Genomic DNA, 26,041 nt, shown 5'->3' with positions numbered 1-26,041 from the left:
TTATAGCTGCCAATCATTTCTTTATAATATGTTACTCAATAATTAATTTTAGAAAGCTGAATAATAATGAAAAGTAGCTGCAGTTTCAGAGAGATTGTATTCTGATAATTTATGAAATGATTTCCAGTAAAAATAGTGATCTTCAAAAAAACTGAAGAATGAAACAACATACTCTGTGTAAGTTTGTTTGTTTTATCTACAAGTTGAATACTACTTCCTGATTACTCTTTTTTTTCAAGCCAAATTTCAAGGAAGGGCACACAAATCTCAATAGCAACACAAGTTGTATTTTCATACATTACCTCTCACTTTCCTTTATGATCTCTTTTCCTTTCTTCCAAGTAAAAGTTGGCCTTGGAGAAGCTTTAGGCTTGCATTCAATGGTTGCATCACTACCAACTTTAACAAAAGTTATTTTTTTTAAGAAGGTTTTGGAGAAATCTGGACCCACAGCTGAAAGATAACAGAGAACTCAGAATTAATGAAAACTGCCATCAAATTGTCCTGAAACAAATGTTGAATTTATTCTGAATTCTCTCAGAATGTATAATTATTGGTTTACATAATTAACCTGCAGAATAGCCCCAAACCACAGTTCAAAGAGATAAATAAAAGAAGTGGGACATCAGTTTTCATTAACTGATTTGTCTGGTACATTCTCTGTATTCCTGAAAAGCTATTCCAGAGGCTGACAAATCGGCTAGGACAATGAACATTGTGTTCTGGGTAATCACTGGAAAGAATTGTAATCTTGCACCAATTAAATATTGGATGGAAAACAATGCTTTCTACATGTTAATTTCAGTGATACTAAACATTGGATGTGGTTCCCTAGGAATTTCATGACCTTCATGGTTGCTCATGACCATAACTTTAAGTAATAACTTGTGTATGTAAAGTAACTATCACAAATGAAATAATGCAGCCAGAACTTTCATATCAGCCCACATCTTCACAAAACATTTTTTTTTCACAGAGGCAATTCATATCTTAACATATAAAGAACGGTTGCTGGAACTGGGTATGTCTAGTTTGATGAAAAGAAGGATTAGGGGTGACATGATAGCAGTGTTCCAATATCTCAGGGGCTGCCACAAAGAAGAGGGAGTCAGTCAAGCTATTGTCCCAAGCACCTGATGGTAGGACAAGAAGCAATGGGTGAAAACTAATCAAGGAGAGAAGCAACTTAGAACCAAGGAGAAATTTCCTGACAGTTAGAACAATTAATCAGTGGAACAACTTGCCTCCAGAAGTTGTGAATTCTCCAACACTGGATGCTTTTAAGAAGAGATTGGATAACCATTTGTTTGAAATGGTATAGGGTTTCCTGCCTAAGCAGGGGGTTGGACTAGAAGATCTGCAAGCTCTGTTCTGTTCTGTTCTGTTCTAATTTTATCTAATCTAATCTAATCTCTGTGCTCTGCCTCCATCCTTGCAAATAAAGCTACAGATTAGAAGGTGACAAATAACATCTATGAATGAACGAACCAGTACTAATTGTGAATGGCTACTTACTGTGAATATAGTTTAGACTTTCAAATCTGCAACTAAGGCATTGTCTTAATGCATTTCACAAAGAACTATTATTAAATAAGATACTGTGATACACTATAGGACTGAACAGGAACATCTGCAGAAAGGTTAAAAAGAAAAACAAAAACAAAATGGCAGACGGACTACATAATGACCCTTTTTACATGCTTGTGATGCATATTTAAAAGGCCTGAGGCTTTGGTTGCCCAGTTCTGCCTGCATCTTCATTTTTTAAACCCTCAACCCACAGCCACCCCTAGGACTAAAATGTGATTCATCTAGTATTATTAAATCTTGCACATTCCCTTTTTAAATATATACGAATTCTATACCTCTATATGGCCCTTTTCCCATATCCAGTTAATGACTGTATTGTGCCATCTTATTCACTTTTATATCTAAATATGATTTCACAAATTAACAATTATTTATTACGCCCATAGGAAGCATTTTTCCCTTCAAAACCAGATATTTTGTTGAGATGGAGAAAGGGAAATTGTTCACTGCTTTCTCCTATCCAAAAACTGATTTTTCAGAAGCTGACTGCACAGTAGCTTAGCTCCTAAAGAGGCAATAAATGAGTTGGGTAGCTTCTGGGGTTGAGGATTTAAAGCAGACCTGGAGAAAACCTTTTCTCCGTAATTTGTTTCTAGGTGATTAGTAGGAGATCTATTGTGTATTTCCCCTGATGTAATATGAGCCAACTTTTCTTCAATAGCTGCAGGGTCCACAATGGCAAATGAACGTTTGTCATATCAAGCATCTAGCGAGGGAAAACTGGTCTAGCTTTGAGTAGTAATAATGATTTAAGCAGCCACTGAAAAACATGAGTTCAAGGATGTTTTCCATCAGATTTACAGGCTCACAGTATAAGTGATCCATCACACCATCACAGAATCACTTAGGAGATTGGAAGACATTATGCCTGAACATCAAGTGGCAAAGATAAGAGCTGTGAATAATGTTGTGAATGAGGAGACAGAAAGATATCATATAAAAGAATTACAATTAAGGCTTTTTTCTTTCTTTCTGTATTAGGAAAAAGGCAGACACCAGTATTACCAGAGAGACTGTAGTTACTTCATTCAAAGTGAAGTAGAGTATATTGTTGTATGTGCTAATTAAAAATCTTCTAAATATAATAGTCTTTTTTCCCTGCTGTGCTTTCACTATAGAACTTTATGTTTAATATTTAATAATGTCAGGTCATCTAATCATTTCAGGGAGTGGTGTTTTTTTTTTTTTTTTTTTTTGCAAGATGGAAATATATTTCAGGGAGCTTTATACCATGACTCAATAACCAAGGATTAAAACACTTAAAAATGATTTCCTAATATAGAATGCCACTTAATTCAGCATCTGGCAAAAAAATAAAAATCAAACTGAACCAAATCCAAAAAGGCCTGTCTTCTAGAAAAATGTTATTATAGAACATTTTAGAACAGTAACACAGATGCAAAGCAGCCCTTCAGTATGTATGTATGTATGTATGTATGTATGTATGTATGTATGTATGTATTTATTTATTTATTGGTTCGATTTATATGCCGTCCTTCTCCGGAGACTTAGGGCGGCTTACAATGCATTAAGCAATAGCCTTCATACTTTTGTATATACCTGCTTAGTAGGGCTTTCAGGCCCCCCTAAGTGGTGTTCTTTTTTATACAAAGTCAGCTTATTGCCCCCACAATCCGGGTCCTCATTTTACCTACCTCGAAAAGATGGAAGGCTGAGTCAACCTTGAGCCTGGTGAGATTTGAACTTGCAGTAATTGCAGGCAGCTGGTGCTACTTAACAGCAGTTTAGTCTGCTGCGCCACCAAGGCTCTATAAACAGTTCCTTCAATTTATACTTTTGATACTTGGAGGTATTAATAGATGGGAACAGAATTCTCTTTCCAATGAGGGGAGGCTGGCAAAATGTTCCTCAAACCTTTATTGGCCTCAGTAGAATTAAATTCATGTGCTCTCTACAAGTCCAAATACCTCCCCCCACAAATTAACATAGGTAGTCCTCGACCTACGACCACAATTGAACCCCAAATTTCTGTTGTTAAGTGAAACATTTATTAAGCGAATTTTGCCCCATTTTATCTTTCTTGCCACAGTTGTTAAGTGAATCACTGCAGTTGTTACGTTAGAAGCACAGTTGTTAAGTGAATCTGACTTCCCCATTGACTTTGCTTGTTAAAAGATCGTAAAAGGGGATCACAAGACCTTGGGACGTAGTAATGGTTGTAAGTATGAACCAGTTGTAAAGCATTTGAATTTTGATCACATGACCATGGGGATGCTACAAAGGTTGTAACTGTGAAGAATGGTAATAAGTAACTTTTTTCAGTGCCGTTGTAACTTTGAACGTTTGTAACTACAAACAGTTGTAAATCTCCCTGTAGAAACAAGATGCAAACTTACGTTCATTTTGCTGAATAAGGGGAGATACCTTCTCTGCAACTAGCCAATCAGTACTATATTTTCTTTAGAATGGCTCTCCTTCTGGCATGTTTGTTCCTTAGCAACTACTTTCCTTTTGCGGCAGACATAATTTGCAAAGCTAGGACAATATTGATATTGCATGGAGATGTTGCGTTTTGAAAAGATTTAAACTGATAGACCTATCTAGAGCTTTTAGAATAAGTTTTTCATGCTTAGTTTTCTAATAAAAAAATAGTTCTTGTTATCTCAAGAATACACCTTTAGCATCATATAAAAACTTGAATGTTATTTCCAAGACTCTGCTTCAAAAGGAATTCTTTAAATGAGACACAGGTAGTCCTCAATTTATGACTACAATTGAGCCCAGAATTTCTACTGCTAAGTGAGACAGTTGTTAAGTGAGTTTTGCCCCACTTTACAGTCTTTCTTGCCACTGTTGTTACGTGAATTACTGAAGTTCTTAAGTTAGTAATATGATTGTAAAGTGAATCTGGCTTCCCCATTGACTTTTCTTGATAGAAGGTAGCAAAAGGTGATTATATGAACCAGTGGTGAAATCTAAAATTTGTTACTACTGGTTCTGTGGGTGTGGCTTGGTGGGGGGGGGGGGTAATGTGACAGGGTGGGCATGGCCAATTTTTTTTTAACTTTTAAAACCATTTTTTCTACAACCTCTTCGGCGAAGAGGTTGTAAAAAAATGCTTTCAAAAGGCTCTGACGATCCCAGCTGAGTTGCCTGATTGGCAGAGGCTTTTTTAAAAAGCCTCTGCGGATCAGGCAACTCACCTGGGATCGTCAAGAGGCATTTAAAGAAAAAAGTTTTTTTTTCTTTTAAAAGCCTTTGACGATCCCAGCTGAGCCACGCGATCATCAGAGGCTTTTTTTTTTTTTACTTTTAAAAGCATTTTTTGCCTGAAGAGGTTGTAGAAAAAATGCTTTTAAAAGTAAAAAAAAAGCCTCTGATGATTGTGTGGCTCAGCTGGACATGGGAGGGGGCAGGGATTTTTGCTACTGGTTCTCCGAACCACCCGCCTCCATCGCTACCGGATCGGGTGATCCGATCCGAACCGGGAGCATTTCACCCTTGATATGAACCTGGGACACTGCAACCATCATAAACATGAGTCAGTTGCGAAGCATCTGAATTTTGATCATGTGACTATAAGGATGCTGCAATGATCGTGTGAAAAACAGTCATAAATAACTTTTTTCAGTGCCGTTGTAACTTTGACTGGTTACTAAACAAACTGTTGCAAGTCGAAGACTACCTCTATTCCAATGCATGGTACTCTAGTGAGAATCATAAGTATTTGTAAGCCACTGGGATTTCATAAAATCCTGGAAAAAGATGAATGTAAGATGGAAACTATTCAGACAATTTAGTACTGAGCAGTCTACCAAATCACTGACTTTAAAAGAAATGTCCATAGTAAGATTTGGATATATGGAGAATATATGGACATTCTCAGCATGTTGTTTGTCAAGAACTAAGGTTTTTAGATTGCCAGTGGCTCAAATATCAAATAATAATTATGGATATCTCCTAACAAAATATAATTAGGCTCCAATTTCCCTTTACTTTGTTATGCAATACAGGATATATCTTATTTGACAAATGTGCACATAATTTTGTTGAATGATTATTTTATTTTAAAATAATTCCCTAAAGATACATCTCCTTTTATAACAAAAGATTGATCTGTATGGGAAAAATATTTTCAGGTCCCTCTCATTATATAAAGAACCTATGTACCTTCTCTTCATTTAGCAATCATTGTCCATTCCAGCAACTTTGTTGCTAAATGAAATAGGAGAGAGGGAGGGAGGGAGAGAGGGAGGGAGTTCGATTCCTTACAGGCTCAAGGTTGACTCAGCCTTCCATTTTTTCGAGGTCACTAAAATGAGGATCCAGATTGTTGGGGGCAATATACTGGCTCTGTAAACCGCTTAGAGTGGGGTGTCTATGTACTATTCCTGCCATTTCATTTAGATAAAGTTCTCTTGGGCAGCTATGCCAGAATTACTTACAATCTGGTGTCAGGTTCATGAAATTTCATCATAAGCATTGGTTGGAAAATGATTTTTTTTATATAAATTCCATTGTGTTTGCAAATGGTTGCTAAAGAAGGTAAAGGATTATTGACTGCTTTTTAATGTTTTTTCCCTTAAGTTACATTTTATCAAAAACTATAGTTACAATCATTATATCTGGGACTTTAATAGCTTGCGCACAACAGAGAAAAATAAAGAGCTAGTTGCCCAAATTGATTGTGCTTTGAAAGCCATATCTTTTTCAAAGGAATATTTGCCTATGAATATACATCAAAATGAAATTACCTTTAGAGCTGTTGAGTTTTTTTTTAAATAGAAACCTCTTCTTCTTGACAATTTCCCTTTCAAAATACCATTAATATGTGAAACTCTCCCCCCCCCCCAGTGTTTGAATACATTTCATTTCCTGATTTTGTTTTCTAAGCAAAAACTACATCAAGTTGGGAAAGTCTGAGATCAGATGAGAACGACCTATCCTTTTCAAGTTAGTATACATCTTAAATAATTGGATCATAGCGAGATCTAGCTACTGCAGCTCTGTAGTTGCACTGATCTGATTATACAGTCTTATCTTATCCTCCTTAAGGTTTCCTACAAGATTGATTTCTTTAACATGGATATCTGGAAAAATATTGTGCATTTTATCCACTCATTCTAGTATGTTTATTTGCTTTCAACTAATTAAGAACTGTTATGTATATCATTTATTATTTATTTATTTATTTATTTATTTATTTATTTATTTATTTTTTATTTATTTATTTATTTATTTATTTATTTATTTATTTATTTATTTATTTGAATTTCTATACCGCCCTTCTCCTTTCGGACTCAGGGCGGTGAACAGCCAGATAAAAAACATCTATACAAACATCACAGTTAAAAATAAAGTTAAAATAATTTATAAATTTGGCCCATAATTTAAAACTTGTCAATTAAAATAAATATTAAAATTTTTAAAACTAACCCTAAAATCAGGACAGACCGGCTAGCTGAAAAAAATAAGTTTTTAGGGCCCGACGAAAAATCCGGAGGTCGGAGATCACTCGTATCTCTGGGGGTAGATTGTTCCATAGGGTAGGTGCCACCACAGAGAAGGCTCTCCTCCTGGGGGTCGTCAGCCGGCATTGTCTGGCCGATGGCACCCTGAGGAGGCCCTCTCTGTGGGAGCAAACTGGCCGGTGGGAGGCTATTGGTGGCAGAAGGCGATCCCGTAAGTACCCTGGCCCTAAGCCATGGAGCGCTTTAAAGGTGATCACCAACACCTTGAAGCGCACCCGGAAGTCCACCGGAAGCCAATGCAGCTCGCGCAGGAGAGAAGTCACATGGGAGCGCCCCGTCGCTCCCATAATCCCCCGCGCAGCCGCATTCTGCACCAGTTGGAGCCTCCGGGTGCACCCCAAGGGGAGCCCCATGTAGAGAGCGTTACAATAGTCCAGACGAGAAGTGACGAGTGCTTGAGTGACCGTGCGTAGGGAGTCCCGGTCCAGAAAGGGGCGCAACTGGCGTATCAGGCGAACCTGACAAAAAGCCCCCCTGGCCACGGCTGTCATATGCCCTTCTAAAGACAGCCGCGCATCCAGGAGGACACCCAAGTTGCGGGCCCTCTCCGTGGGGGCTAATGATTCGCCCCCAATAACCAGCGATGGCGTCAGCTGGCTATACCGGGACGCCGGCAGCCACAGCCACTCGGTCTTGGAAGGGTTGAGTCGAAGCCTGTTTCTCCCCATCCAGACCCGCACGGCCTCCAGGCACTGGGACATCACTTCCAAGGCATCATTGGGATGGTCTGGGGTGGAGATGTACAGCTGAGTATCATCAGCGTACTGATGGAACTCCACCCCAAAACCACGGATGATCTCACCCAGCGGCTTCACATAAATGTTGAACAGGAGGGGCGAGAGGACCGACCCTTGCGGCACCCCACAAACAAGGCACTTCGGGGTCGACCGCTGCCCCCCTGTCAACACAGATTGCGACCGGTCGGAGAGATAGGAGGAGAACCACCGCAGAACGGTGCCCCCCCACTCCCAGTCCCTCCAGCCGGCGCAACATGATACCATGGTCGATGGTATCAAAAGCCGCTGAGAGGTCTAATAGGACCAGGATAGAGGAATAACCCCTATCCCGGGCCCTCCAGAGATCATCCACCAACGCGACCAATGCCGTTTCCGTGCTGTACCCAGGTCTGAAACCGGACTGGAGCGGATCCAGATAGACAGCTTCATCCAGGTACTGGGGAAGCTGTCGCGCCACCACACTCTCAACAACCTTCGCAATAAAGCGAAGGTTGGAGACTGGACGATAGTTAGCCAAAATAGCCGGATCAAGGGATGGCTTCTTGAGGAGAGGCCTCACCACCGCCTCTTTCAAGGCGGCCGGCAGAACACCCTTGCTCAAAGAAGCGTTAATAATCCCCTGGAGCCAGCCTCGTGTAACCTCCCGGGAAGCCAGCACCAACCAGGAGGGACACGGGTCCAATAAACATGTGGTTGCGTTCAGCTGTCCCAAGATCCTGTCCACGTCCTCGGGAGCCACAGGATCGAACTCCTCCCAGAAAACACTCTCAAGGCCTGCCTCAGTCATCTCGTCTGAACTAACCCAGTCGGTGGCCAAGTCTTCCCGAATCTGAGTTATTTTATCATCCAGATACTGTACAAAATCCTCAGCTCGGCCCTGCAAGGGGTCCTCCCGCGCTCCCAGATGGAGGAGGGAGCGGGTCACCCTAAACAGGGCGGCTGGGCGGTTATCTGATGACACGATAAGAGCGGCAAAATAGCTAGATTTCGCTGCTTTTATCACCACTAGGTAGGTCTTAATATGAGACCTTACCAGTGTCAAGTCAGACTCGGAACGACTGGCCCTCCAACCGCTCTCTAGGCGTCTTTTCCGGTGCTTCATCTCCCTCAGCTCCTCGGAAAACCAGGGAGCTAAGTGAGTTCGGCGCCGGGTCAGAGGCTGCAAAGGCACAACCCGGTCCAAAGCCCCGGCAGCCGCCCTATCCCAGGCGGCCACCAGGTCATCAGCCGAGTCATGAGCTAGAGTCTCAGGAAATGGCCCAAGCTCCATCTGGAACCTATCAGGGTCCATCAGGCGCCTGGGGCGGAACCACCTGGTCGGTTCCGCCTCCCTGCGACGGGGTACAGCGGTCAGAAAGTCAAGTCGAAGGAGCGAGTGGTCAGACCATGACAAGGGTTCAATATCTACATCCCCTATATCAAGACCACTCAACCACTGACCAGAGATAAAAACTAAGTCCAGAGTGTGTCCCCCCATATGAGTAGGGCCGTGAATTACTTGGGTCAGGTCCATGGCCGTCATGGAAGCCATGAACTCCCGAGCTACCTCAGATGTTTCACCGATGGATGGCAAGTTGAAATCCCCCATGACCACAAGTCTGGGGGTATCAGCCGCCACCTCGGCTATAACATTGAGGAGCTCGGGCAGGGTCGTTGCCACGCGGCAGGGAGCCAGGTACGTGATCAACAGACCCATCTGCGCCCCACGACCCCACTTCACAAAAAGGGACTCACATCCGGCTATCTGAGGTACAGTGGTCTCCCTCGGATCGAGACCTTCGTGACCTCATGTTTCCTTTGTAGCAATAAATGTAGAAATATTGTTCTTATTTTCATTGTTAGGTCTTTATGCTTAGGCAAAACTTTTTATAGGTACTATAAACAATTTAACACAAGACAAAATTGAACACTTTTACATTATACATAATTTGTATTTCTGTAAGTCAGTGGTGGGTTGCTACTGGTTCGCACCGAATTGGGTGAACCGGTAGTGGCGGGAGGCTCCGCCCACCCACCCAGATGCTTCTGTGCATGCGCAGAAGCGCCACACGCACGAGTACGCAAGCACGAGCGAACCAGTAGCGATGGGATTTGGAACCCGCCTCTGCTGTAAGTATACTATACAATAATATACTACAGGTAATCCTCACTTACACACAGTCTCATTCATTGATTGTTCAAAGTTACAACGGAGCTATCTCTTAGTCACATGATTATCATTAGAGTCAGTACAAATTATCCTGTGTCTGATCTTTGTTTCCCCCACCTAATAGGTTTCTCACAGTAACACAACTATATTTCACAAATGTTAGGTATAAAAGCAAAAAAAGGATCAAATTAATAAAATGAGGTTGCAGATTGAGCCAGTGGGCTCAGATGTTTTGTGTTGATCTGAAGTTATAATATTAGCAACCATTTTCTCAAATGATTCTTAAAAAACTGGTAGGTAGATTCTGTGTGGCCAAATACATAAAATGTACATAAAATGCTTCCCCCACCCCCTGCAGAAAAAGAGATTGGACAAGAAGAGCTTAAAAGAGAGGAAGAAGGCCCACTAGAAGAAATACCCATCAAAAGGGCTGGCACTGGCAGCCATAAGTGTGCTGAGTATGCAAACATGAGTATGCAAACAGTCTAGTGTCCTCTTCATTCTCTGATTGCTTACTCTCTTCTAATCCATTTTTTCTCTAATCTCTCTCCTTGGAGTGAAGGAATAATTAAAAAAAAAAGCAATTTTTATAGGCAATCTCTCTTGTGCTTGATCCTTCCCCCCGCCTCCAGAACAGGGATATTTGATAAGAAGGGATTACAAGAGAGTAAGCAGGCATAGACTGTACCAACACCAACACATTGCTTTCGATGGGTATCCCCCATTGTGTGCCCACATACTCTTTTATAATCCCTTCCTCTTCAATGAATGTAAAAACAAATACAATTTTCTTTCTTGTTAATTATCCCAGTGCTAGGGTGAGCATTCAAAAGGGTGGGGAAATGGTTAGGAGGAAAATAAAAGCTAAAGGTGTGAAATGATTAGTCTTGTCAGTTTTGAGCCAGCTATCCCTGTGCTGTCCAAGGGGTCTAGCAATGGAGAAAAGGAAAACAACAGTTGGGACAATGTGATTTTGCACTTAGTGACCACTTCATTTAGCATAGGAGTTGCCACTTGCAATTGTGGTTGCTAAATGAGAACTCCCTGGGGTAACTTAATGGATTTTAGAGGCATCCAGAGTTTTCTTTAGATTCCTTTTATATGAAATAATCTTATATGAGATAAAACTTTCCACTATGGATCCTATTTTGCTGAACTCTATTGCTCTTTCTTCCTGAAGAAGTGGAAAGATGTGTTTCTCCCGGAAAACATCCATTTATCTATTTTTTTAAATGAGCAAGAAATAAAATTCTGCCTAGAAAATATTTTAAATCTTCTGAGCAGATAAAAGTTTTGTTGCTGAACATTCTTTTTTCAAACATATAACAATCTAATCAAAACTTTATTCACTGTTTTAAAAATGAAGGATTCATTTTTATTGAAGGATCCAATATGGATCAGTCATCGGGACTATTTGGATTTGTCTTCCGAGCTTTCAGACTTATACTGCAACTCATCCTCAGGGAATTTCTCTGTGTGCTTTGGGCTGTTCTGTGTGTGATATTTATATGGTGGCCTTTTATTGAACCTTAGGTTTGTTTCACCTAATAGGTTTCTCACGGTAACACAACTATATTTCACAAATGTTAGGTGTAAAAGCAAAAAAAGGATAAAATTAATAAAATGAGGTTGCAGTTTGAGCCAGTGGGCTCAGATGTTTTGTGTTGATCTGAAGTTATAATATTAGCAACCATTTTCTCAAATGATTCTTAAAAAACTGGTAGGTAGATTCTGTGTGGCCAAATACATAAAATGTACATAAAATGTACATATTATGTGTTTATATAATAGTGCTTTTGATATGGCACTAAGCAGTGATTGCGAGTCTATGACAAACAGGTCAAAGGTTGACACACCAGCATTTACCCACACTAGACCACAACTACTGTCCCTGTTTGAGTTACCAAAGAACAAAAATACAAGAAGTTAGCATTTTCTGAATTTTGACCACTCCAATCCCAAAAGGTTCGCCATCACTGCACTAAAGCCTTCTAAAAGACCTGACAGGCTCTGAAGGCTTCAAAAACCATTTGGAAGAAATTGTCACCTAAGAAGCTTTGGATGCTGTATGACAACAGAGCCTCTCTGCTATTCCTTAAAATAGCACAACTTGTGTCAGGAAATGAAGAGATGCTGTTACTTTAAGGAATAAATTCAATAAAGTCACCCTGACTCTTAACGCAGCACGACTATTTTTGGGGATTCACAAAGAAATGTGAAAAAAGTCAAGCCACTTTAGGGAATAGAGGGAGGTACCCCTTTTATGGATCATATCTGAAGTGGGCAGAGAAGCAATTCTGTTATCAAACTTTACCCACGTTGGTCCATTTTTGCTTATCCTTCTAATTCTTACAGTCCCCCTCCCATCCTCCAGCATCATTAGCTATAGCTAATAGCTCTAGTTATAGTTATTATAGTTATAGCTCTAGCTATAGCAGGATAAATATTGCAAACAAATCTGCAAATAGAAAATTACAGTAATTCTTGTTTGGTACTCCAAAGTACATAAAACAGATCCACCAGGGTTGTAAGAAAAGATCTTATCCTTGCCTAATTAAATAAATTAGATAAAAAAGATCTTGCTGAATTAGATAAATCCACTAAAGTGGCAATTGACTCCTCACCAGAATCTGTTGAGGTTTTATTCCAGTCCTTTAATAATCCATCACAGAATTACTGCTATCCAGATAAATGCTACACTCAACTCAGGCTTCAGTAATCACGTAAAGGTAGAACTGAGACTACAAGGCTACATGCAACTCTTAAGCACCTCTAAAAGTTGTCACTGTATCTATAATTTAATATTAAAATTGTGTTTATGAATGCAGCAGAAGAGACTGATTATTGCTATACATGGGGAGCAATCAAACTGTGTTTAAGTAAATCAAATATAATCAATTCAAATCTTTTATTATTGAGTTATTAGAAAGTTTTACAGTAAGGAATAAAAAAAATACAAAATGCAAAAAGAAAGAAAAAAATAAAAAAGAAAGAAAGAGAAAGAAACAAAGAAACAAAGAAAGAAATTCCATAAAAACTACAAACAAAAAAGACAAGCAAAAAAAACAAATAAAATAGAAAAGTGGGAATTATAGATACGTGTATCACATTAATCAAACGTCTGCATGATATGTTCTAAAACTGGTTTTGCATCTGGGTTTGTATCTGTGTTTACATGCAGTGGACCCCACAACATGTCTATCTTTATGTTAGATAATATACGGGAAAACTTCTTTCATTGCAAAGAAGCAAATTATTGTTGTAAGAATAAATAGTAGTAAAATATGACATAAAACATTTTACATATAGGAGCAATCGTTCCCACTAACTTTCAGAAAATGCTTTGGATCAACTTTTCTGGAATTTAATTAATATCACATTAATTAACAACTTCATTAGAGGCAATAAAACAATTTAAGGCAATAGAAATTTTTCAATAGCTTTTAAGTAAAAGGAGCCCACCAATTACGCTCAGTTCTGCGCTGACATAGATGACTCCGTATCTATTTTCTGCCACACACTGATACATGCCAGTGTCGGAGAGATTCACGCTGGGAATGGTAAGTGTTCCATGTTCTATTTGAAGTCTTTCCTGCAAAATAGTTAAATGAATAACATAAATGTAAAAAAAAAAAATGTCCTTCAGAATTTATATATTCCTGCAATGACATTAATGTCAGGCCTAGAAGCCATCTTTTGTATTAGGCCTTCAGACCTGCCACGTTTACTACTGTGGGAAACTGGGAGGGGTGATTGCATGGACTATGGGTGATATATAGTCATAATAACATTGTTTTCTCAAGAAGTCAAGGACAACTTCCCTGCACCTGGAAGACTGGAACTGGGTGGCATCTCCAGTTGGAACGATGTTTGATTGGGCTATGAGATGGACTTGTAGGTGTTGGGCAGGGACTTTGTTGTGGCTCCGATCCCTGAGCCCATCTTATCGGAGGAAGAAGGCTCCGAACATGAAGGAGAGGAGCTGGCCAGGCCTCCCTCTCCAGGCCCCTCCTCTCTGGCTATGCCTCAGGTGTCTGCCAAGGGAGAGGAGATTGGCCAGGAGCCAGGTGTCTCCGATGACAGCGAGGTGATATGTTGTTCCTGGATCCACGCCAACGAAGGCAAGATAAACGTTTGCAGCAAATGAGGAGGCGTGCCAGGGATTAAGCTGAGTCACTGGACCACACCCCACAGGCTATATAAGAGAGTGTGGTGGCCATTTAGACTCTGTGACGGACAAAGCAAACTTCTGGCTAGTCACTTTGTACAACGCCTGAATCTGCTGAAGGTTTCTGTTTGAGCTGGACTGTTTTTGAAAACTGTGTGTATTTGTCGGTGTTTATCTGGTGGAGGAAAACTCCCTCTTCTTGAAGTAAAGCACTTGGCAGACGGTTATCGTATTGCTGCCAAGTTCCTGATAATGAACCTGGTGTGTGCCAAGTAATTCTTTAACCCCCGGCTGGCTGTTTGTGTGTGTGTGGGGACGGGGACAGAACAGACTTGAAAACCTGGAAGCTTTCAGATTCAGGTTTTCCCAGATGTGCCAATATGACATCACTAATAAAATGTAGCTTTGAGGAATTTCAAGCCTCGGAGTTTTCTTTTGTTGGGTGTGTTACTTGGAACCCTGACAATTACTTTAAATGTCACACAGGTAGGTGTGTCATTTGTCAATACTAAGGTTGAAAAACAAAAGAAATTCATAACAAATTCATAAATAAATAGTTAATTAATTAATTAATTAATTAATAAATTCATAAATAATCAGTATGATGGAATCTTTGCTAACAAAATTCAAATCATGTTAAAAGGGAAAAGCAATACGGAATTGTAATTAATACCAAAGTTTTTTCTTGTTCTCAGTGATTGGGCATCTGAACTATTTCGATTAATAATTCTTTGAAGCCCATTAATCTGAATCTAAAACTACGGTGCTCCTATGGCATGCTATGGACTCACTTGGCCTGACATGTTTTTTAGAAATTCAACTTTCTGTTCCCTTGAAGGTTAATGGAAAAATAATCATGTTCAGTGGGGCAAAACAACTGTATGCACCCCACTAGATTAAAACTGTTATACCCCACAGATATAAATCAGAGGCTTTCAAACTTGGCAGCTTTAAGATTTGTGGACTTCAACTCCCAGAATTCTCCAGCGGTCCACAAGTCTTAAAGCTGCCAAGTTTGAAGACCTCTTATATAAATCATAACCTTTTAATAATCCTTAAAGGTAAAGGTTCCCCTCACACATATGTGCTAGTCATTACCGACTCTAGGGGGCGGTGCTCATCTCTGTTTCAAAGCCTAAGAGCCAGCGCTGTCCGAAGACGTCTCCGTGGCCATGTGGCTGGCATGACTAAATGCCAAAGGTGCACAGAACGCTGTTACCTTCCCACCAAAGGTGGTCCCTATTTTTCTACTTGCATTTTATGTGCTTTTGAACTGCTAGGTTGGCAGAAGCTGGTACAAGTAATGGGAGATCACCCGTTATGCGGCAGTAGGGATTCGAACCACTGAACTGCCAACCATTCGATTGTCAAGCTCACTGTCTTAGCCGTTGAGCCACCACGTCCCATAAAGTAAATCCTTCTTTAGTTTAATGTGGTTTAAGTTCAGAATCATCTGCTAGTGATCAGCATGAAGAAAGTCACATTAGCACATGGCACAAAAGAATGGGTAATCAGGGGTTCAGCCTAAGGATAAAGAACTCACAATACCAAAAACAACAACAATAAAAGCAGCAGAGTGCTTCTCTACACAATAGGAACGTGTGTGCATTTTAGCAAATCATAACATGTAACAAATATAATCTTTAAAAGATGTTGGGCTCCTTCTCACAGGTGGAATTGAAATTTAGTGTTGTGCAGTCTTTATTTGATTGAATCTAGGCAACGTGCAGGTGAGAGAGATTAGCACTTTGCTTAGTTTTTGCCTTTAAAATTGAGACAATCAAGGGCTGGAATGATCTCCTTTGGTGAGATTAGGAATGGAGAGGTGCTGATGAAATCTTTTCCTTTCTTTCTATAGCCCATTAATCCTTAGATAGTTCTGTGTGACACTGCTAATGGTAGGTCAATTTCCTCATTGGCCCTGTCAGCAGAGGTCCATAGAAGTGAAACAGATACAGACTAGAGAGCTTGTTTACATTCCATAAAGTTCAATTAAAACTTACATACTAAAAAACAGAAAAGAAAAAAAGGAGGTTTATAGCCTGAATAGCTATATTCCCATTTTTGTTTTTCACAGTTAGCACTTAACAGAGGTTTTGTTCCAGGCGATATTTTGGTTTGCCTGTGGCATTCCAGCAACTGAAAAATGTGCAGCCATTTTATATATCTTTCTTCTCCTCAAAGCAAATATGCCCTGGAAAGGAATCCCACAGCTTCTCAGTTCCAATTGATTCTGTGAAATGTTTGTCAAAGGGAGAAAATGGCACTTAAATACCTAACATTCGCTGAACATTGGTTGAAAATTAGGTGCTCTAGGGCGATTCTTGCCTTTTGAAAAGTATGACTTGAATGACATTGTTTTAACTATACAGAAAGTTCAAGGTGATCTTGTGACATTCACTCAGCATGACAAGAAGTCTGCAGTGGGACAGATGGAACCTTAAGACTGTATGGTTTCTGCTGTTTCTATTTTTCAGTAATGTTGAAAACAAATCCTTGCAAGTTAATCCCCAACCTCAGAGCATCAATATTTGGAAGATTGCTTGTACCTGAGGTAGAAGAAGTTCACCATCCTTCAGCCAGCTATAAGAAGGCTTTGGTCTGCCATTTGCCTTACATTCCCAGTAGATACTTTCTTCTATAGCCACCTGAATATCACTTATTTTCTGATTCCAGCTGGGAGGAGCTGTAAGAAGGAGTACAGGGATATTTATCTGAGTAACATTTATTTCTTCTCTGCCATGATCTCACAAATAAATCTATTCCAATGGATGCTTTTCTTTTTTTAAAAAAATAGAAATGTGGGTTTAAGATTGCCGTTTCCATGAAGAGATTAGATATAATCTAAAATTGACTTTGGTCACTTCTATACATTAAAGATGTTGAGCATGAAGACTGCAATGATGTCGTGGAATTGTTTAACCTGGGTATATCAGCTTTGATGCCTGGTAACTGGCTGAACAAGTCTCTGCAGTTTTATTGGCAAGATTTTAAAAGTAGCTTACCGTTGCTCTCTTCCTAGGGCTAACAGTGAATGACTGGCCCAGGGTCACCCAGCTGGCTTTGCGCCCAAGTTGGGACTAGAACTCACATTCTCCTGGTTTCTAGCCTAGTGCCTTAACTAATGTCCCAAACTGGCTTTCATGGGTATATCTATATGACCAATTAATGTAATAACCTATAATGATATTTCTAATAATGCAATAAAGTAGAATCTCTGAAATACTTAAGGAAAAAAATCAAATCTAATAAACCAATAAACACTTGGCTAGCTTTATTAATGTTATATATGTCAATTATTTCTATAGATAACTGGTTTGTTGTTGTTTTGTTATGCATATGATTTGAAAAATAAAGAGTGCAAAAAAAAAAAAAGGATGAAATATTTCATTATCTGAGGGTAAATAAAGTTTTCCCCTGAATTCTATTTTGCACCTTATCATACATGGATCAAATCCTGTAGAATATAATTATTAAACTGAGAATATTAAGATAACTATAGTGCCCCTTGAACTCTGATTTCTGAGGCTACAAAATATTAGGTTGTAAGTAACAGAGTGTGTGTATTTTGGTTACTTTCAACAGTTGTTTCAATCATCAAAATTGTAATTTGTATATGCAAACATAAACAATAGAAGAGTAGTATGGATGTGGAAAAAATAATAAAAGCTAATTTAATATTAGAAGAAAATAGCAATTTAAATCAACTGGAGGGATAAAACAATTAAATTGGATTGTACAGATCCAAAAATAGTGATAAGAAATGTGAAAAATACAGCAATCATAGAGACAAAGCAGATGTTAGAACAAAATCAGAAAATTTTGTTCACTTTCTGTGAATCTGAATTGCAAATAAATGGGCAAAATCAAACCACTTTAAAATCAACAGACTTCCCCCCCCCATGTATTTACATGGTTACTCTTGTGGTCAGTATTATATTTTATAGTTCCATTATATACAATATCTAACTATTTGCAGGTAAATAATATCATAAAGTAACTTTCAGAAACATGCATCTCAAAATTAAAAGACTATCATTACCTTGATTACAAGTAACAAACACAAATCCTGATGAATAATATGGGGGTATTTTAAAAGAGCTAGACAATTAAATATTCTATAGAATGGGAAATAATTAAGGTTCATATAAATATTTGTAATCCATAATAAAAATTCAAGGATATATATAATACCAGCAGAGGTCTCCAGGAAACTGGATATTTTATATTATTCCATCATTATTTCACCAGATAAAAGAATGTCAAATTGGCAACTTAAATTTTATCAACATAAAGCTATAATTTTAAATCCATCTCTGTTTTCAACATTTCTTATTGGATAACAATAATTCTCAAACAACAAAAATACATTTTAATAGTTCTGTTTGTAGTTACTCTTAACAATACTCAGAATGCTTTTTATCACATGCTAGACATGCAAGCAGCAAGAAAAATATAAAGAAAAGTTTAAAATTTTTTGTTCACAATGTAAAACATACTAGAGAGATAAAATATACTAATTTGATCATTATAATTTTTATTATCATCTTAATTTTGGACTGAATTGTTATTTTGCATCTCTCTCTCACACACAATTCAATTTATTTATTTATTTTTGTCTTCCTTGGCTAGCGTACTATAGCAATTCTGCTTAAAAATACTTGGGTTTGCTACTTTCTTCTTGTTTACTTGGCTCCATTAAGCCAGTTTATTTATTCCATTTGTTTAAACTTCTGCAATCAAGAAAAGGCAAGGGCCATTGGTCCCTCTTGTTTGTTAAAAATAAACATGATCTACTAAAAAGATATCAACGCTAGTCTGCAAGGAGGAGGAAGGGCAACGCTAAAGAGTAAAATAACTTTTATGTCTGATTGCTGACTGACAACTAGTAAGTATTGTATGATTTTGTGATGACCTTGATCATGCCTTGACTTGAATCAATATATTATGTCTTCCTTCCTTACAAGTATATGAAATTTAGGCAAAATTAATTGACCAATTGTGTTTAGGAAGCCTAAAAGTGGACATTTAATTTTTAGGTAAGGGATCTTTTTCTATGGCAATAGTCCAGCAAGACTTTAGTTTTTTTGAAATAACACTACTATCTATCTACTTTCAGATCTGCTACTAAATTAAATACTAAAAAGCATTCTGTTCATGGTACTTGATTGCTTCACACTGTCTCAATTTATATACACTGTGCTCACAGAAAATTTCACCATATCAGTCACACTTCATAATGTTCAATACTCTCATTATGCATACGTTCACACCAAAGGAATGTAGAATGAGCTACTTTGACTTTTCTGAAGCTCTGGCTAGAGATGCAATCAGTTTCTTTTTCCCCCTTGGAATGTGTACAATTGCAGTCGTTCAAAATAACTCTGATACAGTTTCAAAAGTTCAGGATCAGGTCTTCCAGAATTACCTTAAATCGTTTCCATTGGACTCATAAGAGTTCCCACTGTAGTTCTGGATGAAGTACAAATCTTTATCACTGACTTTTAAGTTTAGGAAGACTAAAACTAGAGTTTGGGTTAGTGTAATTTATTTATAACTATAGTACAGAAGATGAAACTCGGCCTGCATGAAAGAATTGTGTTATTCATATCAACTATTCAAAAAAATGATACTAAAGTGAAAAAGTAAAACTTTAGAATATGACAGTAACTCATTTATATTTTAGGGAAAGATCAGATTTCATAATACCATTAAGTCTGAAGACATCGGAGAAGAAAAACAATCTTTGTGGCACCTTTGTGAATAGCAGTGCTAGGCCTAAAATTAACCTAGAGCTGGAGACATAGAATTGGCACCCTAGCCATATGGCTGAAAATGAGCAATTTTATGGAACAATTTCCATGGAGAAAGAAATCATGAAGGCATTCAAAGCTAAAAAAAAAATGCTGTAATGATGGATGCCTTTGATCAATGTCATGCAGTCTCAATAAATGAAAAGAGATGCTTTCCTAGATATTCTCAATGATGGAAACTAAAGGACTGGCTGTGAAACTAATGAGAAAAATGAACCTGGAGGGTTGCATTTCATTGCCAGTACACTAAAGTTGGTGTAAGTTTTAAGTGTTGCTATTCCAACTGGGACAAAAATATTTATTGGTCCAAACTGTTCATGCATTAAAATGTTATTCTTTCGAGTCTATTTTAACTTGACCCCTCTCCCTCCCCCTTTTGGCAAGATTTTGCATTTTGCAAAGTGGTAGTTCTTTCTTGGCATTTATTAACATTGAAATGAAGACTTATGAATTAAGAATAGGAGGAAAAGGAAGCTTGAATGGTGGAGAGGTCTTTTTTTGCACCAATTTGCCTGAATCTTCAATCTGATCAATGCAAAACAGAATAAAACTATTACTTTCTGTGACTTGGAAAGTATACATCTATTGACGCAGCCTAAAACTGCATTTATCTTTTTGCAACTGCAGCGTTTCTAGTAACTCAAATTAAGGTTCAGATCAATTCCAATTTGAAGATCCTTTAAATTGTTAACAAGCTAGATATTCCCCATCCTATACTTTTGAGTTCTCCTCATCACTTTGTGATTATTAGTCATTAATGAAATGTTGAAGAGTATTGGATCCAGAAATGAATCTTCTGGTATCATTTATCTCACTCTGATTTTATAAGGAGTTGTTTCCGAGCACTCTTTGGTTTGGTTTTCAAGCTACCTATTAATGTGGCAAACATGTTTTCAAGCTATCTATGAATGTTATCAAACCAATATTTAACTGGCTTGCAAATCTGACAGGCATACATACTGGTAAGTAAGTATTTCCTAATTATGATTCTATCAAGCTGAAGCTGTAGTTCTGTTCCTAACGCCTTTCTAATGTTCTTCGCTTTTCAAAGCAATCCTCCATTGAAGTCAATGGGAATTTCACTTGAAAACAAGTATGTATCAGATTTAGAAAAAGAAAAAAAAAACAGTGCAAAAATTGTAAGGGAATGAGAAAATTCCTTATTTCCCCAGGCATATCTAGTTTGGCTTTTTGTTTTTGTGGTCCTGGAATTTCTGAAATTGCATTGCCCAATTTTAGCCAAAAAAATAAATAAAAATAAATAAAAAAATCTTGCAAATGTTTGACTTTCTTTGGATTTTAATCACACACACCCTTTTCTGTGCCTATACATACTGATTTTGAAGAGTGGAAGTTGAAAACTTCTACTAGAAGGACTTAATATTCTTATCTCCTTCCCTCTAAAGCAAGCTTTGCATTTCTGTATGTAACATGCCTCATGTTGGTCAGTTAGACATTTCCATGTTTTCTAGTAGTTTTTACCTCAGTTTAGTCTTCTTTCTCTTTCTTTTATTCTAACCTATGTATTTCAGATACTTACCTGACTTGCTCTTTTTTCATAATGGAAGGAGACACTTAGGCAATGTCCAAAATAAAGCATGCTCATTTTTCACACAAGCACCATCAAGATTCCTTTTTTTAAAATATTCCTGGTTGTTTTCTTTTTGTTTCATTATTTTTTCTGTTTAAACCTATTAACTATCCAACAGTTTTGTCAACTTTTCTTTAAAATTAGAGATAAAATAGGTATGCTACGCTTCAATAGGCTAAAAACATATATAGTTCTTTCCTTTTGGAAAAGAGGGGGAGAAATAGCTTCAGATCATGGAATACCTTCTAATGCTGTTTCTAGCTGGGAGGGATGAAACATGTCTAGCCTTAAGGAATAAAACAATTGCCTGTTCTTATCCTTAACTTATTTTCATTAACACAAACATTTGTGTGTTAGTGCCACAAGCATTTTATAACATCTTGGATTGCAGAAATGAATTCCACCATAATTTTCAGACAGATATAGAGCTCATCATTAGCTTTTCAGCATAACAAGTACTTGCTTAATAGAAGTTGGTGTAAGGGAAACATTTGGATCTTGACATGAAGAGCTGGTACCAATGAAAGATCAGTTAGAAACAATGACATGAGCAATGAAAGAAACAAGCAGTCCTAATTTTGTTTAAAGGCAGAACTGCCAAGATTATTCAAAACAGCATGTTTTCTAACAGATGATGAAGAAAAACAGAATAAATTGCTTTACAATAGCATTTTGTTTTTTTTACTAGGCCAATCTCTGTCTCATGACATACGTTTTTACTTCTTCCACACTTCATAGCCTCAATCAATATGCCTGTCTCAGAGGTTTTTATTTTATGTAAAATTACACTTGCTGAGAAAACCTATTTGCAATACAAAATGTGAAGAGAAGTATCAACATTGACATTGCAACAAAGCATTTACCGCATTTTTGCCTCAGCTATAATGAAAATCAGGTAAATAAATAATCTGGGTACCATAAAATGTTAGTTGGCCTCTGGCCACGTTCTTTCCTCTCACATTTTCAGCTACGCATTCGTACATGCCAGCATCTTCCTGCTGAAAGTTGGGGATTTCGAGAATGCTGCTTGATTTGTGTCTCCGAGCTTTTTTGGGGATTTGCTTTCCGTCTGTTCTTCTCCAGCTGATTGCAGGAACTGGGCTATTTATGAACAATAAAGGGAAAAAAATATGATGGTAAAGGCTATGTAATTTTAAATGACAGACATATTATATATTAACAATTTCTAGACAAAAATTCCATTATATGATCATCAAAACTTAGGTCAGATCTTCCCAACTCTAATTATATTGAGTGGAAATTCTGGGAATACCAAAGCATTTTGAAGGTGCCAGGTTAGGAAAATCTGACCTATATCTCTAATTAGTCATGTTTATACCTAGGCTATTATTGGTTATACTTATTATCATGCAATGCTGATCAATTTTGTCATATATCTTAATATGGATTTTTGCCTATAATCATATAGCTCAAAATATTTAATGTTGTGTCCGATGGGCATATCCTGTGGGCCTGTACTTTTCTGACATTTATGTGAGAGGGTTCTGTCCACTACATACATAATTCTGCATTGATTTAATTCTTTCTGGGAAGATATACCATTAATTAAACATTTCTATAATCACATTTTTCCAATAAACAGAAATGTGATATATTTGGACATAAAGATATCTATTAGTCTTTTTTAAACAGAAGTATTTTCCCAAAACCTATCTCCAATCCATCATTGGACTTATTTGAAACCTGTAACCTATAAAACATGGACCAGCTTCTCCAATAAGAAACTAAAGGCAGGCTACAAAATATAAATGCAACCTTGCTAAGAGAGAAATTTGAAATATAATAATAAGTGTGAGATATGATGGAACATATTTCAGAGTTGGACAAACTGGTGTCTAGGAGTAGGGCTAAACACCTGTAGTATCCTTTCCATTGAAAACAAATACTTATAAGTTTTATTCCTGTCATAAAATTGACTATTTTGTATATATTAGACTCTACTTAGAATAGACCTACTTATAACAATGGCACTGTCACTAATGATTAATTTAAATTGTGATAAAGACTTGATTTTACCTATTTTTTTCAAAATGTATAAATAGAAGTATAAACAGATTATTGTGATTAAATATACTTTAAATTTCATTAAGTATATAGGACAATAATTGTGGAATTAAACTAAACATCATGTATTTGACCAGATGACATATCTAGGAGCTCATTGAAAGTCTACAAAAATATCAGTCTCCTCTGTTTTTATTAACAGCAGGTAATAGAGTACACTGAATTTGACTTTTTTTATTATAGGTCACAGATCCACCAAGCATAACCATGAAAGGAGACATTCTGAATTGATTTATTGGAATTGGGACACAATATGCTAGGTCTGTATTGTAGACAAATACAACAGCAATATAGTTCCCTTATAATAAATCACTTTCACGCTAATTCCTGACACTGAATTTTCTCATTGCTGTGGAATTCTGCAAAGTTATTTTTAGCATATAATTCATTAGGTCCTCAAGATTTATTTTCTGCATCCAATTTAGAGAATATTTTGAGTTGGTTTGTGTGGCCTATCTAGAAAAGGATCATACCTCAATAACTTTTGTTATTAGATTAAATGGTTGATGGATTAGATGTAATAAAGCAGGTAGATCTTTAATTTGATTCCAGGAAGATGATACTGTTTGAAGTGACAATTTGTATAGCACTGGAAAATGAGCAATTTGTTGAAAAGGTCCTGGAGCAAACATAAATTGTGTCAAACAGAATTCTCCCAATTTGGTAGACTGCTTAACTCTCTGGAAATAATTTCAGTACCACTGTGTGGTTGGCAAAAACTTACTTTCCCAGTGCAAAACACTCCAGCCTCACAGTTGTTCCTTTGGCAGATGGAACCATTTCTGGGAATTGCACTTCGATTTTTGGCTCATATTCACCCATCACTCCTGTGAATATAAAATAGATGCTAAACTGGGTTGATTTCTGCAGTTCATATTCTCAAGTATTCCAGAGTTAACCGGGAGCATTTTATGTATCATTACATGACAGTTTATCTGTTAACTTCAAAGAAGACCTAACTGCCATTCAGGGAGGGCTTCCTCTTCCATTTATTGGCTAGGGGAAAAATTGGCCTGTAGCTCTTAGCAATCTGCCAATGATTAAATCTCCTCATGTCTTCTTTTTATATATATGATTATACTTTATTAGTGCTTTGCTGTTCATAAAAAAGAATATATATATAGACCATCAGAGATCCAAATAATACCAAGACAAATTGTCTCCAATGGCATTATACAGGTTTTACTGCTTTTGTAAATCACTTATCACATTCATACTTTCGAATAAATAAAATATATCTAAATACTGATTTGCATAAAAAGTCATATTTATGTTCAGTCAACACAAACTGAACTGGCTCCACTAGGGGTTAATGTGATTTCCTGGAGAATTGCATTATGAATGTGATTTCACGAGAATTACATTATGAATTTTAGGGGGTATCCTTTGTATTTATTTTTGTTCACCTATAGGGATCAATTCAAGATTAAGTATAATAGGAAAACTGCAGTTGTAAGGCATTGAATATGGGATTAAGATTCAAAAGTATCATTTTCCAAAATACAGTTTGAAGACAGCTGGAATCCCTGCATCTTTGATTCTGAGCCATTATGACTGCTATGGAGGATGCTCCCCTGTTGACTGGCTTATACTCTTAAAGTGATCTGTTGACGTTTTATCCATGGAAGCAGATAACAGCAGCTGTCTCCTGCATGGAATGTTAACCCTAGAACTCTGCAGAATACAAAGCTACTTCAGCTACGGAGAGGGAACCAGCAAAACAGCTAAAAACAAGGCTGAATTTGAATAAAGAAAAAAAAAATCACTTAGAACAGAGCATTTTTTCTATCCTAAGTTTGTTGAAAATTGGGGTGCCACACAGAGTTACAGAAAGTAACCTGAAGAGTGACAAAGTATAAAATAAATGTCATGTAAAGATCATACAATGTGTAAGTTTATTGATATTTAGTGCTGTTTTTATTGCAATTCTTATTGTCTTATTTATTTATTTATTTGTTCGTTTGTTTATGGAATGTGTATTTCTTAGAAACGAACTCATATAACTGTTATTCCAATAGGTGTACATTTAGCGAATGATAACAGAGGATTATACTGATTACCATAAACTATAACTTTCACTAACATATTCAGAAACAATCATGTTGATATTTTCCATTTCAGGAAGATTCATAATTTTATGTATTTATTTATTTATTAAACAATCAAAGGTATATAGCCACTCATCTCACTATAGGTGACTTTGGATGGTTCACAATAATGGATAAATAAAAAAATATAAAAACAGCATATGCAAATATAAAAACCCATAACAATAAATCTTCTAAAAACCCAAAATACCAAACCCTAATTGAAGTAAATAAAGCCATCTAGATAAATCTCTGGTTATGTGGGAGCCTCAGGCCTGATCACATATCTTTGTTTGAGAAACTTTCAGAATTTCAAAACATCAAAATTT

At 37.3% G+C, this 26,041-nt stretch overlaps 1 protein-coding gene across 2 annotated transcripts in view; it reads right to left on the bottom strand.

Annotated features, from left to right (window-relative positions):
- The window catches only part of LOC139312246 (contactin-4-like), a 248,694-nt gene that overhangs the window by 98,192 nt on the left and 124,461 nt on the right, over positions 1 to 26,041 (bottom strand). Inside the window, exons 4-8 of one of the 2 annotated variants that reach the window (XM_070936863.1) lie at positions 24,350 to 24,452; positions 22,457 to 22,641; positions 16,686 to 16,822; positions 13,431 to 13,560; positions 303 to 453 (exon numbers count right to left, since the gene is read on the bottom strand). In XM_070936863.1, coding sequence (XP_070792964.1) covers positions 303 to 453; positions 13,431 to 13,560; positions 16,686 to 16,822; positions 22,457 to 22,641; positions 24,350 to 24,452 — 706 coding nt within the window. Of the gene's footprint in view, positions 1 to 302; positions 454 to 13,430; positions 13,561 to 16,685; positions 16,823 to 22,456; positions 22,642 to 24,349; positions 24,453 to 26,041 lie in introns of those variants that run through there. The other variant, XM_070936862.1, reaches the window with a different exon arrangement.

Source organism: Pituophis catenifer, unplaced genomic scaffold (assembly GCF_029215685.1).
Source record: "Pituophis catenifer annectens isolate HBS135680 unplaced genomic scaffold, rPitCat1.0.hap2 SCAF_2, whole genome shotgun sequence".
In the NCBI taxonomy this organism is placed as follows: domain Eukaryota; kingdom Metazoa; phylum Chordata; class Lepidosauria; order Squamata; family Colubridae; genus Pituophis; species Pituophis catenifer.
This window is presented reverse-complemented; position numbering and strand designations above follow the sequence as displayed.